The sequence below is a fragment of the Tachypleus tridentatus genome, chromosome 6, assembly GCF_004210375.1.
Source record: "Tachypleus tridentatus isolate NWPU-2018 chromosome 6, ASM421037v1, whole genome shotgun sequence".
NCBI classification, from domain to species: domain Eukaryota; kingdom Metazoa; phylum Arthropoda; class Merostomata; order Xiphosura; family Limulidae; genus Tachypleus; species Tachypleus tridentatus.
The window spans coordinates 43,614,467-43,634,429 of record NC_134830.1 but is presented as its reverse complement, the minus strand read 5'-3'; the positions used below and the strand labels follow the sequence as shown (position 1 = coordinate 43,634,429).

The 19,963-nt window shown below is 34.9% G+C and overlaps 1 protein-coding gene across 1 annotated transcript in view; it reads left to right on the top strand.

Annotated features, from left to right (window-relative positions):
* The window catches only part of LOC143252353 (uncharacterized), a 235,130-nt gene extending 217,748 nt beyond the window's left edge, over positions 1-17,382 (top strand). The window contains exons 11-13 of the mRNA XM_076504337.1: positions 2,794-2,956; positions 4,111-7,321; positions 16,424-17,382. Of these exons, the coding sequence (XP_076360452.1) occupies positions 2,794-2,956; positions 4,111-7,321; positions 16,424-16,626 (3,577 nt within the window). The 3' untranslated portion in view covers positions 16,627-17,382. The remainder of the gene's footprint in view (positions 1-2,793; positions 2,957-4,110; positions 7,322-16,423) is intronic.
* The last annotated feature ends 2,581 nt before the right edge of the window (positions 17,383-19,963 follow it).

Below are 19,963 nucleotides of genomic sequence, written 5' to 3'. Positions count from 1 at the left end.
TCCCTTTCTACTAGTTGCTAAAATGAAAATTACGATTACGTTATGCTTAATCTATATATATAATCATTCATTCTCTGTAAAATGCTCCATGATGGCTCAGCAGTAAGATTGAATATCTACGACGCTAAAATTTGGGGCATGATCCCTGTCGTAGTCACGCCATGGGTAGCACATTGTACAACAAACTCCAATAACTTTGAGGCTAATGGAAAATATGGTATTTGGTAAATTTCGAAGGTTTGGTTTGTTTACTTTGACTATCTGTTGTGCCCACCAAAAAGATTTGAGCTCCGGATTTTAGGGTTCTAAGTCCATAAAATTACTGCTGTCGCACCAAGAGACAAATACCTTTTCCGAATCTAACATACACACACAATTCACAATACGCAGATGACATCGCAATCTGGAGCACCTCCAGAAACCCAGTAATGGCCATGTCTCGCGTACAAGAATCACTAAACAACGTCTCAACATGGAGCAACAAGTGGAGGGTCGTGTTAAATCCGACAAAAACACAAGCAATCACCTTCTATAGAAAACTAAAGAAGCAAAGAAAAAATAAAACTATCACTTGGAAACACAACCATTAACATGAGCAAAAACATCACATTCCTTGGCGTCACTTTCGACACAAAACTAACATGGAAAAAACACATAAACAATATACACTCATCAATAAGAAAAATGATTTCATATCTAAAGACTATAACCGGTAAACAATCGAAATGCGCACCGAACACCATTATACAAATATACAAGGCTTACATCCGTCCACTAATAGAGTACGGATGTCAAGTAACATACAACATGTCAAACAACACACTCCAAAAAATCCAAGTGCAACAAAACAAAATATTAAAATCCGCATTCAGTTTACCATCTTTTACACCAACAAATTATCTACACCAAATTAGTAATTTACCAACTAAAAGAGATAGAATAACAGAACTTTCTCTGAAATATTATCGAAAAGCAGAAAACAGAAACAAACTAACGGCATCACTACACAAATTATCAAGTGCACCAACAAAATACATATCACCATACAACATATTTCAAGAATTACAATCCACCCAACAAAGAGTCTAAATACATAAAAACTATGTTATTAACATGAATTCCTTTTTTTTTCAGGTACAGGGCACACGACAGGCAAAACTTTCGGCGCCTGTCGTGTGAAAGTGGGTTTTCTCGGGGTACTCCCGTTTCCCCCCACATCAAAATCTTCAGGCATTGGATTTCTAGATCCCAGCCCAGGCAACCTTTTCCAGACCCAGAATCGGGCCGTTTGATTTGATCTGAACATGAATGAATTACATTCATGTTCACATCTACCCAACTTTTTCTTTTCGAGACAGGTCCCGACCTTTCCTTCTTTCCACTGCCACCTTTGCCTCCACCCAAAAGACCATTTAGTGAGACATTCCCCACCCAAAAAGTCAAGAATAACAACGATAAGTAATTTATTAAAATAATAATAATAAAAAAAACCCACCACTTAATCCTAATAACAATCCACGAAAGGGGACGAAGAGGAACTACAAAGTTCCTGAACACCCCAGTTGGAGAGAGAACTCTTCTGATTTCTCTCTCTCTAAACTGAACCCCTGCCACGTTAGTTTAGTTTAGTTTTTAGTTTAAGAGACAAATTTCGAAGGAAATGTAAAGAAGTAAAACAAATAACATAACTTTTAGAACTAATGGCAAATCCAACATGACCTTTAAAATTATTAGCACGTTAATGTTGCTGTTGTATTAGAATATCTTAAAATAGAAAAAGAAAGGATAAAATATTCCTCTTAAAAACATATTTTAGCCGTGTTTTACCATTTACCTTGTTGATCATGAAGTTGAGTTGAGACTCCAACATTCATACAACCTTAAAACAAGGTTATGACAGTAATAGTTCTTGTCTAATGTTTTTAAAGGCTGTCATATAAAACTGGTTGCCTTGAACTTTGGTGATTTCACAACTAGTTCGTAGGTTTTCCTTCTAAATTTTCATACAGAGTTCACATTAAAAACTGCTTTATTCCCTGTCGTAAACTACTGGCAAGTATGTGTTGCGTGACTTTAATCCAACCTGATATGCAGTGTCAAAGATAACTGACTAGAATGGTTATAATAAGACGTTATAATAGCAAACTATAATGACTGTAATTTAAAAACAACGAATTTGAAAGCTAACTAAAATGTGTGTAATAAAAGATGTTCACAATAAAATACAACATGCAGACAAATAAGTATAATATTTGAAATGGAAAGGGAATTTAAAGAGCGAAGTAGAAAATTTATATTGAGAACAAAAAGTGCGAATAAAGAAAACTGTATAATAAAGCTATATAGAATGTCTGTTACAAAACGAAGTGTCTGGATAATTAACGTTTGTAACGGTAAAGCGCACCTGTAGAATTTTTTAAAATGCCTGCTATAAAAATAAAGAGTCAGTATAAAAACTAGGGCTTTATTTAATGGAAAAGGTATCTAGAGAGCGAGCTATCTAGAGTTTCTGTTATAGAAGGAAGACCCGAATAGTTAATTAGATCGTTTGTAAAGGAAAGTGTATCTAGAGAGTTATCTAGGATGTCTGAAAATCTAATTATTAGCAAAACGTGGTATTTGAGCATAACTTTCCATGGAATATCGTGCGTTTATTATAGTCAATCACCAGTGTTTTATTTTCGATTAAGAATTAGTCCTCTCAAACACATTAAAGACTAAATAATTTTGCAATTGTAAATAGAGCACGTTTAAATACTTGTTACTTGCTAACCACTTCTGAATACGTTACAGACACAACAAGCTTACACAACTTGTGACCATGGCCCTGGGAAATTTAACTTGCCGAGCAGCTATGATAGCTCACGTTTCACCATTTGCAGAGCGTTTCTCCGAAACGTTATTCACAATTCAACTTGCCTCTCGGGTGCATCGCCTTAGGCGGAAAAAGCTAAAGGTATGTTAATTAAATAACTATGAATTTAAAAAAAAATAAAGCTTTTTTTTCATAAGTTTGTCTAATAAGCAAATTATCTGTAGTGAAGATTAATTTTTTTTAAAAATTCGGAAGGTTGGTTTCTGAATAAAATGGGTTGAATATTGAGGTCAACTTTCACAAACATTCAGATTGACTTATGCACTTTTATAAATTAGGGTATAATATCAGAATTAATTACTCATCTCGAGACATTTTAGATTCTAAATAGAACGAAAACTCACTCTGCTATTATTAGCTATGTTCTGTATGAGACATATATAATCCTTATAACCATTATGGTATATACCCCCTCTTAGTGGCACAGAGGTGTGTCTGCCAATTTACAATGCTGGAAACCGGGTTTTGATACCCATGGTGGGCAAGTCATTGTATCCCATTGTGTTGCTTTGCACTTAACTACAACCAACCAATCAGTTGCGATATAGTTGACTTTGGACTGGGTCAATGCCCTCAGGTTTATCTTAAATTTTTTCAATAGATACACAGGAATGTTTTCTTTTGTTGTTTTGTTTACATTTTTAGATACGTTTCAAAAGAGTATTATTTGTAATAAACTTATTCACATGTAAAAACTTTCCTAGACTACGGAAAAAAAAATATTAATTTCTAAATTATAACATCTGTTATTAAACCAAACTTATTTAATTTAAGTTGTGTATATGATTTTCTTTAATAAATCAGATCTAACAACATTCGTTAAACAGATGAGCAACTACAAAAATAATTTCCGATTTGGGATATTTTATTTCACCATATCCATTATTCTTTCATTGTTCGTAACTTTCTCAACACGTTTGTTTGTTTATTTATAACCAAAAATGTAATTTGTTTTCTGAATACCACTCTTATTTACAAACAAAAATAAACTTATGAGATAAATACATAATATAAAAAAATAATATAAATATGCTTATCAATGTTTTACACGTAGCAAGTATTTTTTATATTGAAGAAAAAAGATGTACTTCTCCACACGCAAAAATAAAACTTTCTCTTTACCAAACTCCACACCGTTTCTGATGTTCAATTTCTTTGATATTGATGCCAATAGAAAGACTGTTCAGGATATTCTGAGATGCATTATCGATAGGACGTTTCTTATTTTTGTTTAGCAATTTTCTTCCAAAGCCTCTGGGGACGGGGAAGGCAAAGACATGTGTCAGCCTTGTGTCAGATCTGACGCTGTTAGCGAAGACGAAGCTGCTTCCAGAGTCAGTGATCCGGATTATACTTCAGGCAGTGAGCAATCTTGTGTAACTGCCATCTTTGTGGGGAATCCAGACATTCCAAGGGGAGACAGTCGCTTGCTTAGCAAAGAAAAACATCAAAAGACCCAAAAATATTCTTCTAAATCCTCAGTGTCCCAAACAATTTCTACAAAAGCAGGAAGTTCACAGTCTTCAACGACTGATCTGAAGGCATCGGGCTCTTCAGGACGAAAAAGTGCTTCACTCCTCAGGCCTTCAACGTCCTCCACTCCCACGTTCAAAGGGCGAACTCAGAAGAAGAGTACATTAGGAGTGGTAAGCCCCCACGTGCCAAAACAATATCAGCCGAAAGATCCCTCAGGTTCTCTTCCTTCAGACCAGATTACACGAAAGCCTCTCATTCAAGCCCCACGGAAACTGAGCATAAAACATCGTCTGGAATTAACCAAACAAAAACATCTCAGTCCAAGTCGTCCTTCGACTCCAACAAAAAATTTGTTGTCTCAAAGAGAGCAGAATGTTGCGAGTGACGAGCTATGGATCGATGGGCCTCGTTTTGCAAAACCCAAGTTCGACTCTAAGACTCTTCAGTATCTCCAAAAGGAACAGTGGGTTGACGGGCCAGCGGTATGTGGTGCACATAATGACCTTAAAAAGACCATGATAAAACGCTGGGTGCAAGAACATTCCTTTTCATCTACAATTGGCACAGAAAAGAAGAAGCGAGAAGTTTGGATTGACCTTCCTGCTTCTAGCAAAATAAACGATCAAGTCTCAAGCGATTCAACGCAGTCTGATGGGATTAGAAGAGATTCAATGATGGAAGAGTCGACGAAACAGAGTTCCTTAAAAGTAACTACTTCTTCAAACACTAATAAAAAGGAAGTTGAAAAAAATTACACGACCAGTGAAGAAACCTCTATGAAAAGTAATTCGTCTGCTTCACCTAAGCATGAAATTGTTGTCAAACCACAAATAGATTGCTTACAAAGTTGTGAAACAAAAAGTTATCTTGGTAACCTTTGTGGTAAGGACAGTTGCATTTCGCAGTTAAATCAAGAAGAAAATGTTTCCGGTATTCAGCCAACTTATAAAGTGCCTACTAATCAAAGTTTACAAGAAGAAAAGGGTAGTGTTGCTGCCTTTAATGATAGTGAGGACAAAATGAGTACGTTCAATACATCTGAACTGTCAAATATTAATACAACTGACGATGAAGATGATGACACTACAGGTAGCAATGAATTAATTAGAGCCCTTCAGTCCTTACATTCGAATGATTCAATTGAAACAACTGATCCAGACGACTTAGAAGAAGAAACAGAGATGCGAGACTCTTCTGTTCAGGTGTCAGAAGAAGACATAGTTGCTAGTTGGTTGAGAACGCGTGCGTTAATTTCTGAGAATCCACTTCCTGAAGTTGATCAACTGGAACTAAATAACAGGTATCTTCCTTTCCGTGTTTACAGCGAAGAAAATATATGTTTTAATGAATCAGAACGAGACACCGAAGAAATGAGTGAAAAATTAGAAAGTGTCAGTCTTCCAGATGACTACAGAGCAGGTTTTGATTACCAGCAATATCCTTTTTTCGAGATGAGTTATGGTCAGCCACATTACATACATAGTCTGCAATATACCACAGAAAGTGAAGATGGTTTGTCTGATCGCAGTAATGTCCTAGCTTTGAAACTGAAACGGTTGGCCGAACTGAGGGAGCAATCTCAACAAATACGGAAGAAAATCATTGCTTCAGATTCTATGGGGGGAAACCAAGAAAGGAGGTCCACAATGCCCGGAGGAATACCTCGACCATCATTAGGCTACCTTTCCTACCATAACCAAACTCCAAGTGACGAAGATATTGCCAATGACGACGCTTTAAGTATAAAAAGCGAGCCAGCAGAAGTTAACATGAACGTTAATCCTCTGTTCGGGCTGCGTCTGGAAGCATTCTACCAAGAATTGCATCGTATGTATCCAACCCCACGACTCGCCTCTTCCTTTGTAGTCCCACCAAGAATCTCAAAAAACGATGAGCGCCTACTGGAACCATCTTCCATGGGTTTCGAAGAAATATTACAAAGAGGGGATAACAGTCAGTTCCTTCATGCAAATACTTCTCAAGATGTCGAACGCCCTGGTATTTATTGTAAAAGGCATTTTATTAGGACGTTACGTCACCCAGATGGGGTCTCAAACGAACAGCTCAATAAACAGTTATTACACGATGAAATTATAAACTCTCATAAAGACTCGACGGCTAGTTTTCACAGAAGAACCGGAAGTATGGACAGCCGTGAATACGAAAACAGAAACGTTTCTTCGCAAGGCCACACAACATGTGGTGACGAATGTAGAGTTGAAAAGTGCTGCTCTATTCAGCATACCGTCCTTACCACACCTTCCATGTCGTTCACTGCTCTTCCTACAGATAACTCTAATAGTCCATCACTTGATAACCACAGAACACTCTCTCATCAACAGTTATCGTCTAAAAATCGTTCCAATGTTGATTTAGTTTCAATGAACCATCCATTCTACGAAACTAAAGCCCTTTCTGCAAACTTTGAGAGAGTTCCTGGAGCATTGGCTAATTATTTGTCACATAGTTCTTCCAAGAAATTTGACCAACAGTCATCTACAGGACAGTCAAGTGGCAAAAGAATGCCTCTGAAACCAGACAAACACTGGAAGTTGTTAGGTCGGACTGGAGGGTTTTTAAAGAAAAATCTTATTCCACGAAGCATCTCTTCCACAAACGAGGATTACTACAAACCTTTGTCTGGTACCCAAAGAAAGTTAAGTCTCCAAAATTCAGAGCAGTCGACAGAGGCGGTTTCAACAACACTTCCATCCCCATACTCTAAAATCACCAAAGCTAAAAGGGCTCACTGTTCGAGTGACTACAGTGACAGCTGTGAACTTGTCTCTGCACGTATTGAAAGCAGAGATCCTAAGATCAGTGCTGAGACACATTGTTCAGGAAACAGTAGTGGGTACGAAAGCATGCTGCGTGACAGTGAGGGAACGTCGTGCAGTCGAGACTCGGAAAGTGAAGGTCCTAGGGTACGAAGAGCCAATGAACAGAAAGATTCGAAAAAGAAGACTTTAGGTATGTTTATAAAAATTTCTTTTTCAATATTTGCCGTTGACGAGTAAGTGGTATTATTACATACAGCGTCGAAAAAGGAAAATCAAAGATGAAATACGTGAAATCTACGTCAATGTTATGTCACAACTGAGCTTTAATTAAACAGATCAAAATTTAGCATGCCACCATATAGATTTAAACTGCAACTACTGTTAATTACGGTTTGATTTTAATATTTCTTTCAAAGAAAACATAAGTATACAACAAAAGTTCAATAACATGTAATTTTAAGATAAAAGCAGACTGTCCTTTGTCAAGCAGTAACGACGATCTATACTGCCTGACGAAGGGCGTCTGCACAAAATAAACTAGAAAACGTTTTCACTTGAACGTGTCAGTGTATTCCTTATTATCATTTATCCGAGTTTTTCAGCTCACACTTGAAGAAAGACGCTCATTAATTTTGTAGACCCACGTGAACAAACTTCAATGCATAAGTTACGAACAGATGAGGACGTAACCATTTCGACAACACCAACGTGTTTCCGTATTTGGTCGTAAGGTTAAACTCAAATAAAAACGAAAATGAAAAACTTGCTCTACAGTTACCGCTATGTGAGGTTGACGTTTTAAATACCTTAAAAGCTCATTTTTGTGCCTCTTCATCGGTTGATGTGAATGCTAAAATTCCCGAACATGTTTATTTTTAGTGTGAGAATTGTTTTTATCAGAATTTAAAAATTTGAAAACAGTGTTTCTTAGAAACTTCTACTAGAATACTACGTACCACTGCAAGACGAAAAGCAAGTGTATTCTATACCTTCCAATCAGTTTTGCTAATATATGCTGTATATTCTTAATTACACCAATACATACCACAACCAATGACAGAAGCTAATTTAAGAATGTGGTCGTGCTAATAACACTGTAATAAAGAATCAGTTAATATTCACCAAATTAATATCTTCTACGACGAAATACATTTTTCGCGAATATATTGTCAAGTACATCAGTTATGAATCCAAATACTCGAGCTCATAACATTAATTTATTGTTAAACGTAATTTCTACATGAATTCAGGATCATCAAATACTGAACTTTTAATTAAAGAAACTTTACATAATTTAAATGAAATTTCCAAATTTAAATTATGACACAATTTGACTACTATTAAGTCTGTTCTAAATACCTGTAGAATATCGTTACATTATTCTATTCTGTATTTATTTGATTGTCTTTTAATTCATTTCATATTTTTATGCTGTATTTTAATTATCTTTTATAGAATGTTTAAACTTCATCATATGTCTGTATCTAATAATGAACCATGTTCAATATAGCTTGCTAAAGATGGAATATATTCTGAAAGTCTGAGAAAAAACAGTTTGTTGCTGAACATACATACGTCATATATTCGTTGTTGTTGTCGTCGTCTTGTTATTCATTAATAAGGATGGTTTATTTGTATAAAACGTCAAACAATAAGTAAAATTAAATGCAAATATTGATAAATTAATAACTTATGAATCTGAGCTCTGTAAACACATTACGCTTAGACCTAGACCACATTATGCATTTAGGAAACTGGTTTAATTAAACACAAGCCCTACAACTCACGTGTAAGCCTAATCCCTCGTCTTCTAATTAGTGAAGCACACGAATGCATTAATGAAATTTCCACTAACCCCCATCTGGTTACGGGAACTTTCAACAATTGTATCATCATATAACGAAGAAATATAATTCCTTTGTTAAATTTTGTTCGATATATTTAGCATATTGGTATCACTTAATCCTCGAAGGTATTGCCTTTTCACAAAGAAATAAATCTTAAAAAAAAAACAACTGAAAATGCAGTATTTCATATAACGTAGTACACTATAAGCAATACACCTTTATAGGTACGTATATACTTTGAATTACATTTTTCAGTTTACAGCTGATATTTTGTTGCATACATGGTTTTCACAGCACTTTGATTTCTACCTCTTTTTGGCTCAGGTGTTTTAATGAGTTCTTTGTTTCGTCTTCCCTTTTATTGACGTTTGCTGAAAGGGCGAGCATGTGTGGTGTGACGGGGATTTGAACCCGCGAACTTCAGATTAGGAGTCGAGTGCCTTAACCACCTGGCCATGCTGGGCCGTATATTGAACGTATTCACTGACTTACATTTTTATGAGGAAATCTATTAAATGGTCTTGTTTGCCTTACTTAGGACGTTTCAGATGTTAACAACTACACTTTATGGTGGTATTTTTCTGGGTTGCTTTAAATCCACTCTCTTATTTCTGACCTCGCTTCTGATCTTCATATGTTAGTTATTAGTGTGCCTACAAGCCTATGAGTCACCTGGTATAACTTAAACCTGTTTATGAACGTCTTTTTAAAACAGTGCCTGGAGTTGAACATAATGTCTTGTTAATTATCTTTTGTGCTCATTTGTCAACTGGATTATAATACTTTAATTAATTTTGGTAAGTGAGGTCACGTAGTAGTATTACTGTTTTCCACCAATTATGTTATTATAGAGGCGCAAAAATATATTTTCTTTATTTCTAATGTATTTAAGTACAAAGTTACACAAAAGACTATCTATGTTCTGCCTACCACATGGATCTAAACCCGATTTCTAGCGTTGTAACTTGGTATTTTGATTAGATAAATATTATTGGCATTCTGGAAGGCGTAGCATTTCATCCCAAAATTAAAAAAAAAAAACACTAGAAATTTAAGTAATTATATTAACATGTAAATTTAGCTTTAATTTCATTCACAATTGTATATTTAGTAATATAATTTTTTTTTCAATTTCCGAATTTTTTTATTTCAAACGAAAGTAAATTGCACTTTTCATCTTCGTGAAACCTTATTTTAATCATATACGAATTTTGTGAAACCTTTCGTTCTGTGTCTTTACGGTTCAAGTATTCAAATTTTAGTTCTCCTGTTTAGCATATAGTTTTTTTTTGTCTATTCCTTTAGAATTTTGTATTCAGAGTACACAAGACTTTTACACGTAGCTTTACTTTATGAGCAAATTTTCTGCCTTTTTTACTCGTATATCTTCATATGTTGAGTGTATAAAACCTTCAATGCTTGACTTTACATAATTTAATATTCTTACATCTTTCTTAATGCTATGCACAGAAAAGTACTAAACATATAATTTTTAAACGAATAAATTTTTACAGTTGCAATATTACACTAGTTGAAAAATATACCTTTATGAGTGATGAAACTTCCACATTTATACTTTTCAGTGGAAAGAACATTTTTGTTCTATATAAGAATTTCAACCACACTGGGTTACAACCACTGTCAGTGTATTTGTTGGTTCTACCGTCTACTAACAACAGCAGAGAACCACACCCTCACTGCTGGTGGAATGAATGTCTGTCGGTGTTTGGGTAAGAAAAGTTCAATCCTGGATGGTCAGGTTCTCTGTGACCTCTTCCTCCTCCCCGTACTTATGTTCTTGACGGATTGGTATTTATAATTGTAGAACTGAATATTATTTTGATCCTTTTCAGGGCAATGTCCATGTATTGTGGCTCATATATAGTGATTATTTTATTCTATCAGCACATTTGTTGGTGGCATTTTTTTTTTATTATTATTTAATATATATATATATTTTTATTTATTTTTATATTTAAAATATAAGTTAACTGGGGAGAGATATTTAGGACTAGCTTCATCATGTATGAGGTACCTGTCTAGTTCGCATAGTAATTCGTTTTTCATCCAATTCTTATTAAAGTACATTATTGCACTATGTAGGAGTCTATCTGGTATGGTTGGTATGTTCGAATATTTGTGAATGAACTGAGATGATATAGTTCTTGGAACTCTGTATGCAGTTCTGAGGAGTGTGTTTTGGATTGTTTGTAGTTTGGTTTTAATTATTTTATTGCTTACAATTATCCATGCTGAAGCTGCATAATCTATTACAGGTCTAATATATGTTTTATAGATTTTTAGTATGTTATCTGTAGATACTCCACTGCTGGTGGAATGCTTGTGAATTCGTGCTTTTAAACTTCCCGCGCGAGTTGTTGGATCATATTGTTTTGGGGTGATACTGTCCAACGACATTCTGCTGTATGTTGCTATACAGCAAGTTATTTATTTCCGCTTTCTATTCACCCGTGGCAACAAGCGCCGCCTACACTGAGAGAAAAATCTAGATAGCACTGATTCTGACGGGTTGACGCAGTGAAGAAAAAACAACAAAATTAGAAGAATATATATGTAAACACGGCTCGTTTGGATTCAGAGACTATTTTACGTAGAGGAGTGAACAACGTTTCGACCTTCTTCGGTCATCGTCAGGTTCACAAAGAAAAAAAGAGGTAACTGACTGGAAGCTGACCACGTGTTTAAAAGGGGTTTATAAAATACAATGTGATGACTTCCACGACTTCTATATTGGAGAAACAAGTAGAAAAATGGAAACCAGATTCAAAGAACATAAAAATCACCTTCACACGTTTTCGAACACTGCAAGTCAAATAAACACAACATAACCATAGAAAACATTCAAATACTAAATAAAGAAACAAACATAAACAAATGCAAAATTAAAGAAGCCTTACTTATACAACAACTTAAACCCAAAATACAAAGGAACACCTTTATATCTATATTAAAAATAATAAAATAAATAATATAAAATTATATATTCAAACATCCAACATCGCCCTCTACATTCCGACACTCAGTTACACAACCCCTTCCAAACATGTGGTCAGCTTCCGGTCAGTTACCTCTTTCTTTCGTTGTGAACCTGACGATGACCGAAGAAGTAAAAACGTTGTTCGCTCCTTTAAGTAAAATATTTTCTCAACCCAAACGAGCCGTTTTTACATATATATTTCTCTACAAGTGAGCTTTCTCGACATCACTGAAAATTAGACGCAGTATCTGTACCAGCTGCAGTAAATAAGTTAACTTGCTGTTAATTTGTTTTAACGTAAAGCTACACGATTGAATCTCTATGTTCTGTCCACTACACGGAATTGAACTCTGGATTTTAGCTTTATTTGTTCTGTTTAAGTTAAAAACTTCCTTCTTACAGATTGATTGTGAAGCTTTTTTTGTTACTTTGAATTTTGATTATAATAATTTGCGTTTTGACAAAAAAAAATTATAGCATTATATTTTTTGTCAATAAGTAATATTTGTATCCACTAGTTTCACTTAAAATTTAGGTGCCGATGTGTTTAACAGCTCACAAAAAGAAGGGTTAAGTGCCTTTTATTTTCTTTTTTTTTTGAAAAGTCAGTCAGAAAGGGTAAAGGTCTTTCTAACAATCAGTTCTGAATCGTTTAAAATCAAACGTAAAAGGTAAATTATCTATATTTTTAATAATCTATATTAAGAGTCCATCAATAGTTAAAAGTGAGAAAGATATCGAAAGTATTTGGTTTGGTTTGTTTTGAATTTCACGTAACGCTACACGAGGGCTATCTACGCTAGCCGTCCCTAATTTAGGAGTAAGACTAGAGGGAAGGCAGCTAGTCATCACCACCCGCTGCCAACGCTGGAGCTACCCTTTTACCAACGAATAATGGAACTGACTGTCACATTATAACGGCCCCATGACTGCCGGGGGACCATGTTTAGTGTGAAGGGGATTCGTACCCGCGACCCTCAGATTATGAGTCGAGTGCCTTAACTACCTGGCCTTGTCAAGCCATATATCGAACGTATTCACTGACTTACAGTTTTATGAGGTTATCTATTAAATGGTCTTCTTTGCCCTACTTCGGGCGTTTCAGATTTTAACAAGAACACTTTATGGTGGTAGTTTTCTGGGTTGCTTTAAATCCACTCCCTCATTTCTGACCTTGCTTCTGATCTTCAGTGTCAAAGCCCAGATTTTGATACAATGGGCCATCTGACCCTACGTTACTGCCACCATAGGATGTTCAATTGAAACTTATCAACCAAAACTGTGGTTGAAAATGGGTTATCTGACCCTGGAGTATTGCCATCACACTATATCTAATTATGATTAGTCCTGAGAAAACCAAATGGACTTAGAAGAGTATGCTTTACACCCACACGCTCCAAGATATGCCTATGTGGGATAAATATCACAGGATTATTGTAGTTCTTGACCCTCTTACCTTAGAGATAGGTCTTCACCTTCCTGCTGATTGTTGTGAATTGCTGGTTCTCCATTGTTGTGCTTGGTGATGATAATAAGTAGAATATACACTCAGTGAGCACTTTATTAGGTACACCTAGCTAGTACCAGATAGGACCCCCTTCTGCCTCCAAAGCAGCCTGAATTCTTCACGGCGTAGATTCAACAAGGTGCTGGAAACATCCCTTAGAAAATTTTGGTCTATGCTGACTTCATTGCATCACGCAGTTCCTACAGATTTGTTAGCCACACATTCATACCACGAACCTCTCTTTCCACCTCATCCAAAGGTGTTCTATTGGAATGAGGCCTGGGGACAGTGTAGGTCAATGGAGTACACTGAACTCACTATCATGCTCGTGGAACCAGCTTGAGATGATGCGTGCTTTGTGACATGGTGCATTATCTTGCTGGAAGTAGCCATTGGAAAACATGTAGACTGTGGCCATAAAAGACGCACATGGTCAGCAACAACGCTCAGGTACACTGTAGCATTCAAATGATGCTCAGTTGGTATTAAGGGGCCTAATGTGTGCCGAGAAAACATTCCCCACACCGTTACATCATCAACAACAACCCGTACCGTGGACACAAGGCAAGATTGTTCCATGGCTTCATGCTGTTTACGTCAAATTCTGACCCTACCATCTGCATGTCGCAGCAGACATATAGATTCGTCAGATCAGGCGTCCAGCTTTGGTGATCCTGTGTCCACTGTAGCCTCATCTTCCTGTTCTTAGCTGCTGCTGTAGCCCATCTACTTCAAGGCTCGATACATTGTGCAGTCAGAGATGTCATTCTGCACACCAATGTTTCGAAGAGTGGTTATATGAGTATTTGTGGCCTTCCTCTTAGTTTGAACGAGTCTGGCCTTTCTCCTTTGACCTCTTTCATTAATGAGGTGTTTTTGCCCACAGAACTGCCGCTCACTGGATGTTTTTTTTTTTTTTTGGTTTTAGAACCATTCTTTGTAAACTCTAAAGACTCTAGTGCATGAAAATCTCAGAAGGTCAGCAGTTTCTGAGATGCTGGAACCACCACGTCTGCTACCAACTATCATTTCATGGTTAAAGTCGCTTATATCACGCATCTTCCCCATTTTAATGTTTGGTCGAACAACAATTAAACGTCTTGACCATGTCTGTATGCTTTATATATTGAGTTAATGCCATATGATTCACTGTTTGGCTATTTGCGTTAAAGAGCAGGTCTATCTAATAAAGTGACCACTAAATGTAATTATCTAGCTGATAAACGATGCTAGTGGGTTCTCAGCTTAGAATGTTTCTTCATGGTCATCTCATAGTATTCCTTCTCCAACAGTATCAAAAGTATTCAATCAAAGTAAGACAGTAGAGCAGATATAACTGACTAATCACGATAAAAATATGATAGTCTTTAGCCAAAAACAGTATTTCTAAGCAAAAGTTGGTTCGACCTTTGATATACCATAAACTGGAAAGTCAATGGCATAAGGTTAACATGTCCTAATTATTCGCTACAGAATCCTATTAATGAAAGAATTTAAGAAGCCGTTTTGAAAATCTCAAGTAATTTCTCTAAACTTAAAATATATATGTAAACACATTTCTGTCTGAAAGATTGTTTCTATAACATCAGAAGACATGCAAGGCCAACAGTTTCAAAGGGAACCAACATAATAATCTTCAATGTCACACCCTTTACTGGGCCATCGCCTGTAAACATATCTTAAAGCTAGCATAGCTCTATTCACATATGCATGAGAACTCTTATACTTATCTAGTTCTGGGGTAAGCCTTTTCTGGTGTCTAACGTGCTCGGACTGTGTACCAGAAAATTCATGGTTCGGAGTCAGTTACCGCAAAAATACGCTCCACATATTAGGGTCGTATGTGTGTTATAAAAGAGATGATGAGACTCCACTATTTAATCAGAGTAGCTCTAGAATTATGGCCTGTGCTTTTTACTAGCTGTATTCCCTCTGGTATATTAGTTTTAAATAAGGGACGGCTAGCTTCTCGCAAAATATACAGAATAACTTACTTTACGTTACAACATCAAATCTTTAATTATTTTGATTTGACACGTACGAATTTGAAAACATTATGTTTCTTGTTTTCTGAGCTATGAACTCACACTGTTATTTATAAGCCATAACGAAGAGATTAACTATTCGTCAACAAATACTGTTTCATTTATTTTTTTAAATTTATGACAAAGATGCTATGGTCATCGTTCCAAATTTTGAACTATAGTTCCCTACTGCCAACACCAAGAAAATGCCTGCCAGTCGTATAACGCCCTTAAAGCTTCAATTACAGGGAATACTTTATGATATCGTATGGATTCGAACGGGGCACAACAGCTCTGAAATTCAGAGTTATATCACATGGCTTACCAACGTCCTTCTAACAAATAAGTGGTTTAATAGCTACAGTTAGAATTAACGTACAGAAGCTGTAACATATTGTGTATTCTTATGTAAAAGACCGCGTTTGTATTGTTTTATTCAGACGTGCCAAATATAAAGTGAATCCAAGGTTTTGGTGAATTTTGCTTGCTAATCGGTATAGTTAAGTAAAAGTTTCACAGATGTGTTTGACAGTTACCTTATACATATATATATATATTTATGCAGCATACTGTGTAAGATGATAAGATTCATATTTTAACCATATAATAATCATGGGTACTTTGCATGTATAATCTCAGCAACATTTTATACACCACGTAATACGTGTTTCGCTAATGAATATTACACTTCTTATCACTCGCTGAAATCTGCGGGTTCGATTTCCCGCTGGAGAAAATGCAGGTAACCCATCGTAAAGCTTTCCATTAAGAAAACAACTAAGTGTATGTATCTGTAAAGGTTATATATACTTTTCATGTATAAAAACTACTGTTAATAAACTAATGTAACATTATATGCACTACAAACACATTTAATGTTATCATTTACGACAAACAGTGATATTAAATTTTTCAGGGTCGTTTCACAGAAGTCGCTCTGCTCCTGCGCGCACTGCACCGGCCAACGGTGGTGGACGTTCACAAAGTCCTTCACCGGTAAGTAGCCAACCTCGTCCAATCAGGGATCGGTCTCATCGCCAGGGTCGAAGCAGCAAAAGCGGCGACGAAGAAGTCTCCTGTGCTGGATTTTTTTGTTGTAGAATGATGGATCTTTATTGAACTTAAAATAAGTAATGACGTGTATTGTTATATGCTTAATGTACATGTCAATATTTTACGTTTCCGCGTGGTTCACCCACAAACCCCTTTTATTTTAGATAAACAGAAACTTTAAATGCCTCTTCCGGAAAACAAAAAACATAAAAGAGATAATAACAACTGATAGCAGTTTGAAAATTTCCAATGTGCTTTCTAGCTTATAATTAAAAGGATAGTTTTGTTTTTTATAGTAATAATAAATATGACTCGTTATGTTAAAGACTAAATCAAGTCTCCAGTAAATGGTAATACACTTTCACATTGAATAATTCTGGCCTCGTTGGTGTCATTAGTTTTATGTCTACTTTATAGGAAATGAATTTTGTACTTCGTATAGAAACAGGTTTGTTATTCTGAGGTGTGCTGATCTCCATAGTTCTGGTGATTTTAATGTAATATAAGCGCATTATAATTGTTTTAATCCTCATCGGGGTACATTTCAAAGGCTGAAAATGAATGCAAATTTTGGGTCTAACGGATTACAATTCTGTTTTGTTTTGGAACTAATATTCTATTAATTACATTGTTATTTAGTGAAAGATCTGGCAGTTTAAATGCCAAGAAATATATAGAAACGTTTTTTTTTTACCGTATGTATGACTAAGGTAACACCTATAATCGTTAGTGCTCAATCAACTACAATTCAGGTAAATTTATCCAAAAATATATCATAGTGAACAACAACAAAATAATAAAAAGTGATTAGTTAAACCTGTATACCTTTATATCGTGTACTAAACCTCTGGCTCAATCAATGTTACTTTACATAATGTTATAAATTTCATCTTAACTGAAGAATGTGTAGATATCAACTCACGCCTCGAGCCTTGAGTTGTATATTTTCACTTTCGGATTTAATTTTACACTAGTTGTCCAATATTCCTCGATTAACATAAGCAAGTCACGGTTAACATAGAACGTGAAACTACACAAACAAAAAATAATCATTGAACATTTCTTTTATTTTACCTTTTTAGCAAAAGAAGTTTCAGCTCTTACATTTCTTAAACACTTTTATTATGTGAATTCGTATTTGAATATAAAGATAATATTCGTTTCTTGAAATAAAAATACATTTAATCTCTCTAGCAAAACAAAAAAGCATTATAACATCTCAATATTGCTTTATCTCTTCCAAACAAAAATAAACTTTCATGGTGTTTCTACGTAAACAAGTGTACATAATGTATCCGTACGCACATAGTCTAATATTTTTTCAAAGTGATTGTTTCCATATAATATTCACAAATTTAACGCACTATAACTGCATGTAGAGTTGTGTTTATGGCTTCCATTATTTTGCTATTCAAACTGAAGTTCATTATCGAATACATTCTCTTTGGTTTAAGAAAGTGACACATTCACTGTAAGATATTTTTTTATAGATAAACTTATATTAAACTTCATGCACTATTTAAAAAGCGACACATCAAACGTAACAGAGTAAATCTATATATATAAGACTCAGTAATTAATGTAAATCGTAAAATGTTGTGTTATTTCCAGACAAAATTACCAGGGTTTAGAGTTAGTTTCAAAGGTTTCACTTAGCTGGAGAAATGTTGAATCTGATTGCAATATCTTATGTTTAACAATGAACTAACATATAAAAAATGAATGATAATAGAGATATACAAAACTAAAAATTTTGCACTGATATTTAAGAATTTAGATATGCTTTCATTTTCTATATCTGAAAATAGTAATTAATTAGAGACAACAAGCAGTAAAGCAAACCTTTTCTGATGTTTATCGAATAAAAATTGTTTGTCATAACCATTAGCAATCGATAAAACAAAAATTACCATTATGTATCTGCTGATGATAATCATGACAAATTACCATATTACTCTTAGTTACACCCACAGACAAACTAACACTAAAACCATTAGCACGTAGAAGTTAGTTTAATACATTTTTATAACCTACTTAACTGAACAACTTAGCATAAGGTGCTAACTACTGTCACTAATGCGCCCAATCTCCAAGTAACAATGACTGAAATTGTCCAAGACACAATGATTGAATTATCAATATGGAAAGAGAAATTATTTGATGTGCATACATATATTAAATCAGCGGAACTCGTACAGTGCATTTTTACTTTAGCAGCCATATGAATATTTGTAATTTAAAATAAATAAAATAATGTTTTTTTAATAGAACAGTAACTAACGTAAAGAAATTATTAAACGTGAAATCCACTTTGTCATTGTGTATCTGATACTCTTGAAAACCATCGGAAAGTTTTCGTTGTTGCTAACAGATCCTAATCTGTGACAAACTAAAGCTTGAAGAAATTACGTGTAAATGGTATGTGTTGATATACTCGATATTTTTATTTTCCTTTTGCTGTAATAAAATACGCCTGCGACAGTTTTATTATTTTACATCTTCAACAGTAATTCCTGAATGTTAAATCCTAAAATGGTATCCATTCTTCTCCATCAAACACAGATGTATTATTTTACAAAAATTCATATGTATTTTTACATAAATGAATCATTTTCATTGTTATGTGTTGACAACTAATCGCGACGTAATAGTGTTATCGATCGTTCTAGAACCCAAACAAACAACAGTAATAATAAATGTTCATTGTGGTAAACGAAATAACAATTTGATTTAACAATAGTTTGTTGTTGTTGTTCTTATCCCATTTGTAAAAAAATCGTTACGTGTTAGGGAAAAAATGAATATTATTTTCAAAATCTGCAAAGCTGAAATATAGAAGACCTTTAATAAGAGCTTTTTACGAAGTTTGTACCCGTGTGCGACAGCGGTAGATCTACACATTTACAACACAACAATCAGCGGTTCGATTCCCCTAGGTAGGCACAGCAGATAGCCACCTGTAGCTTTACTAAAAGAGAAACACACTTATGAAGTTTAAATTCGCAGGTCTGTGTTATTAAAATAAATTTTCTTATACGTAAAAAATGCGAGAATATTCTATTAACACCTTACGGAAGTTGAAAATTTCTTACATAGTCTGAGACATAGGTTACACTCCTTAGGCTTTAAATACTTGTTGTGTTGTTATTATTATTGATTGTTATTACGCATCCTTTGGCTGATAAAACAAACATTTTGTTCCTGCAGCAAGTTATATGGTTTTGTGTTAATTGTTGTTTATTTTGCCATCTGTTGGCGTATGGTATCAGATAGTAGATCATCAAAGACAAAAATACACATTTTTCTCACTTACTTCTTTCCTCACATTCCGATTTGTTTTTATTCTTATTGACGTTTATTTCTTAGACATAGAACTAATTTTTTACAACCTTGATCCAGTCTT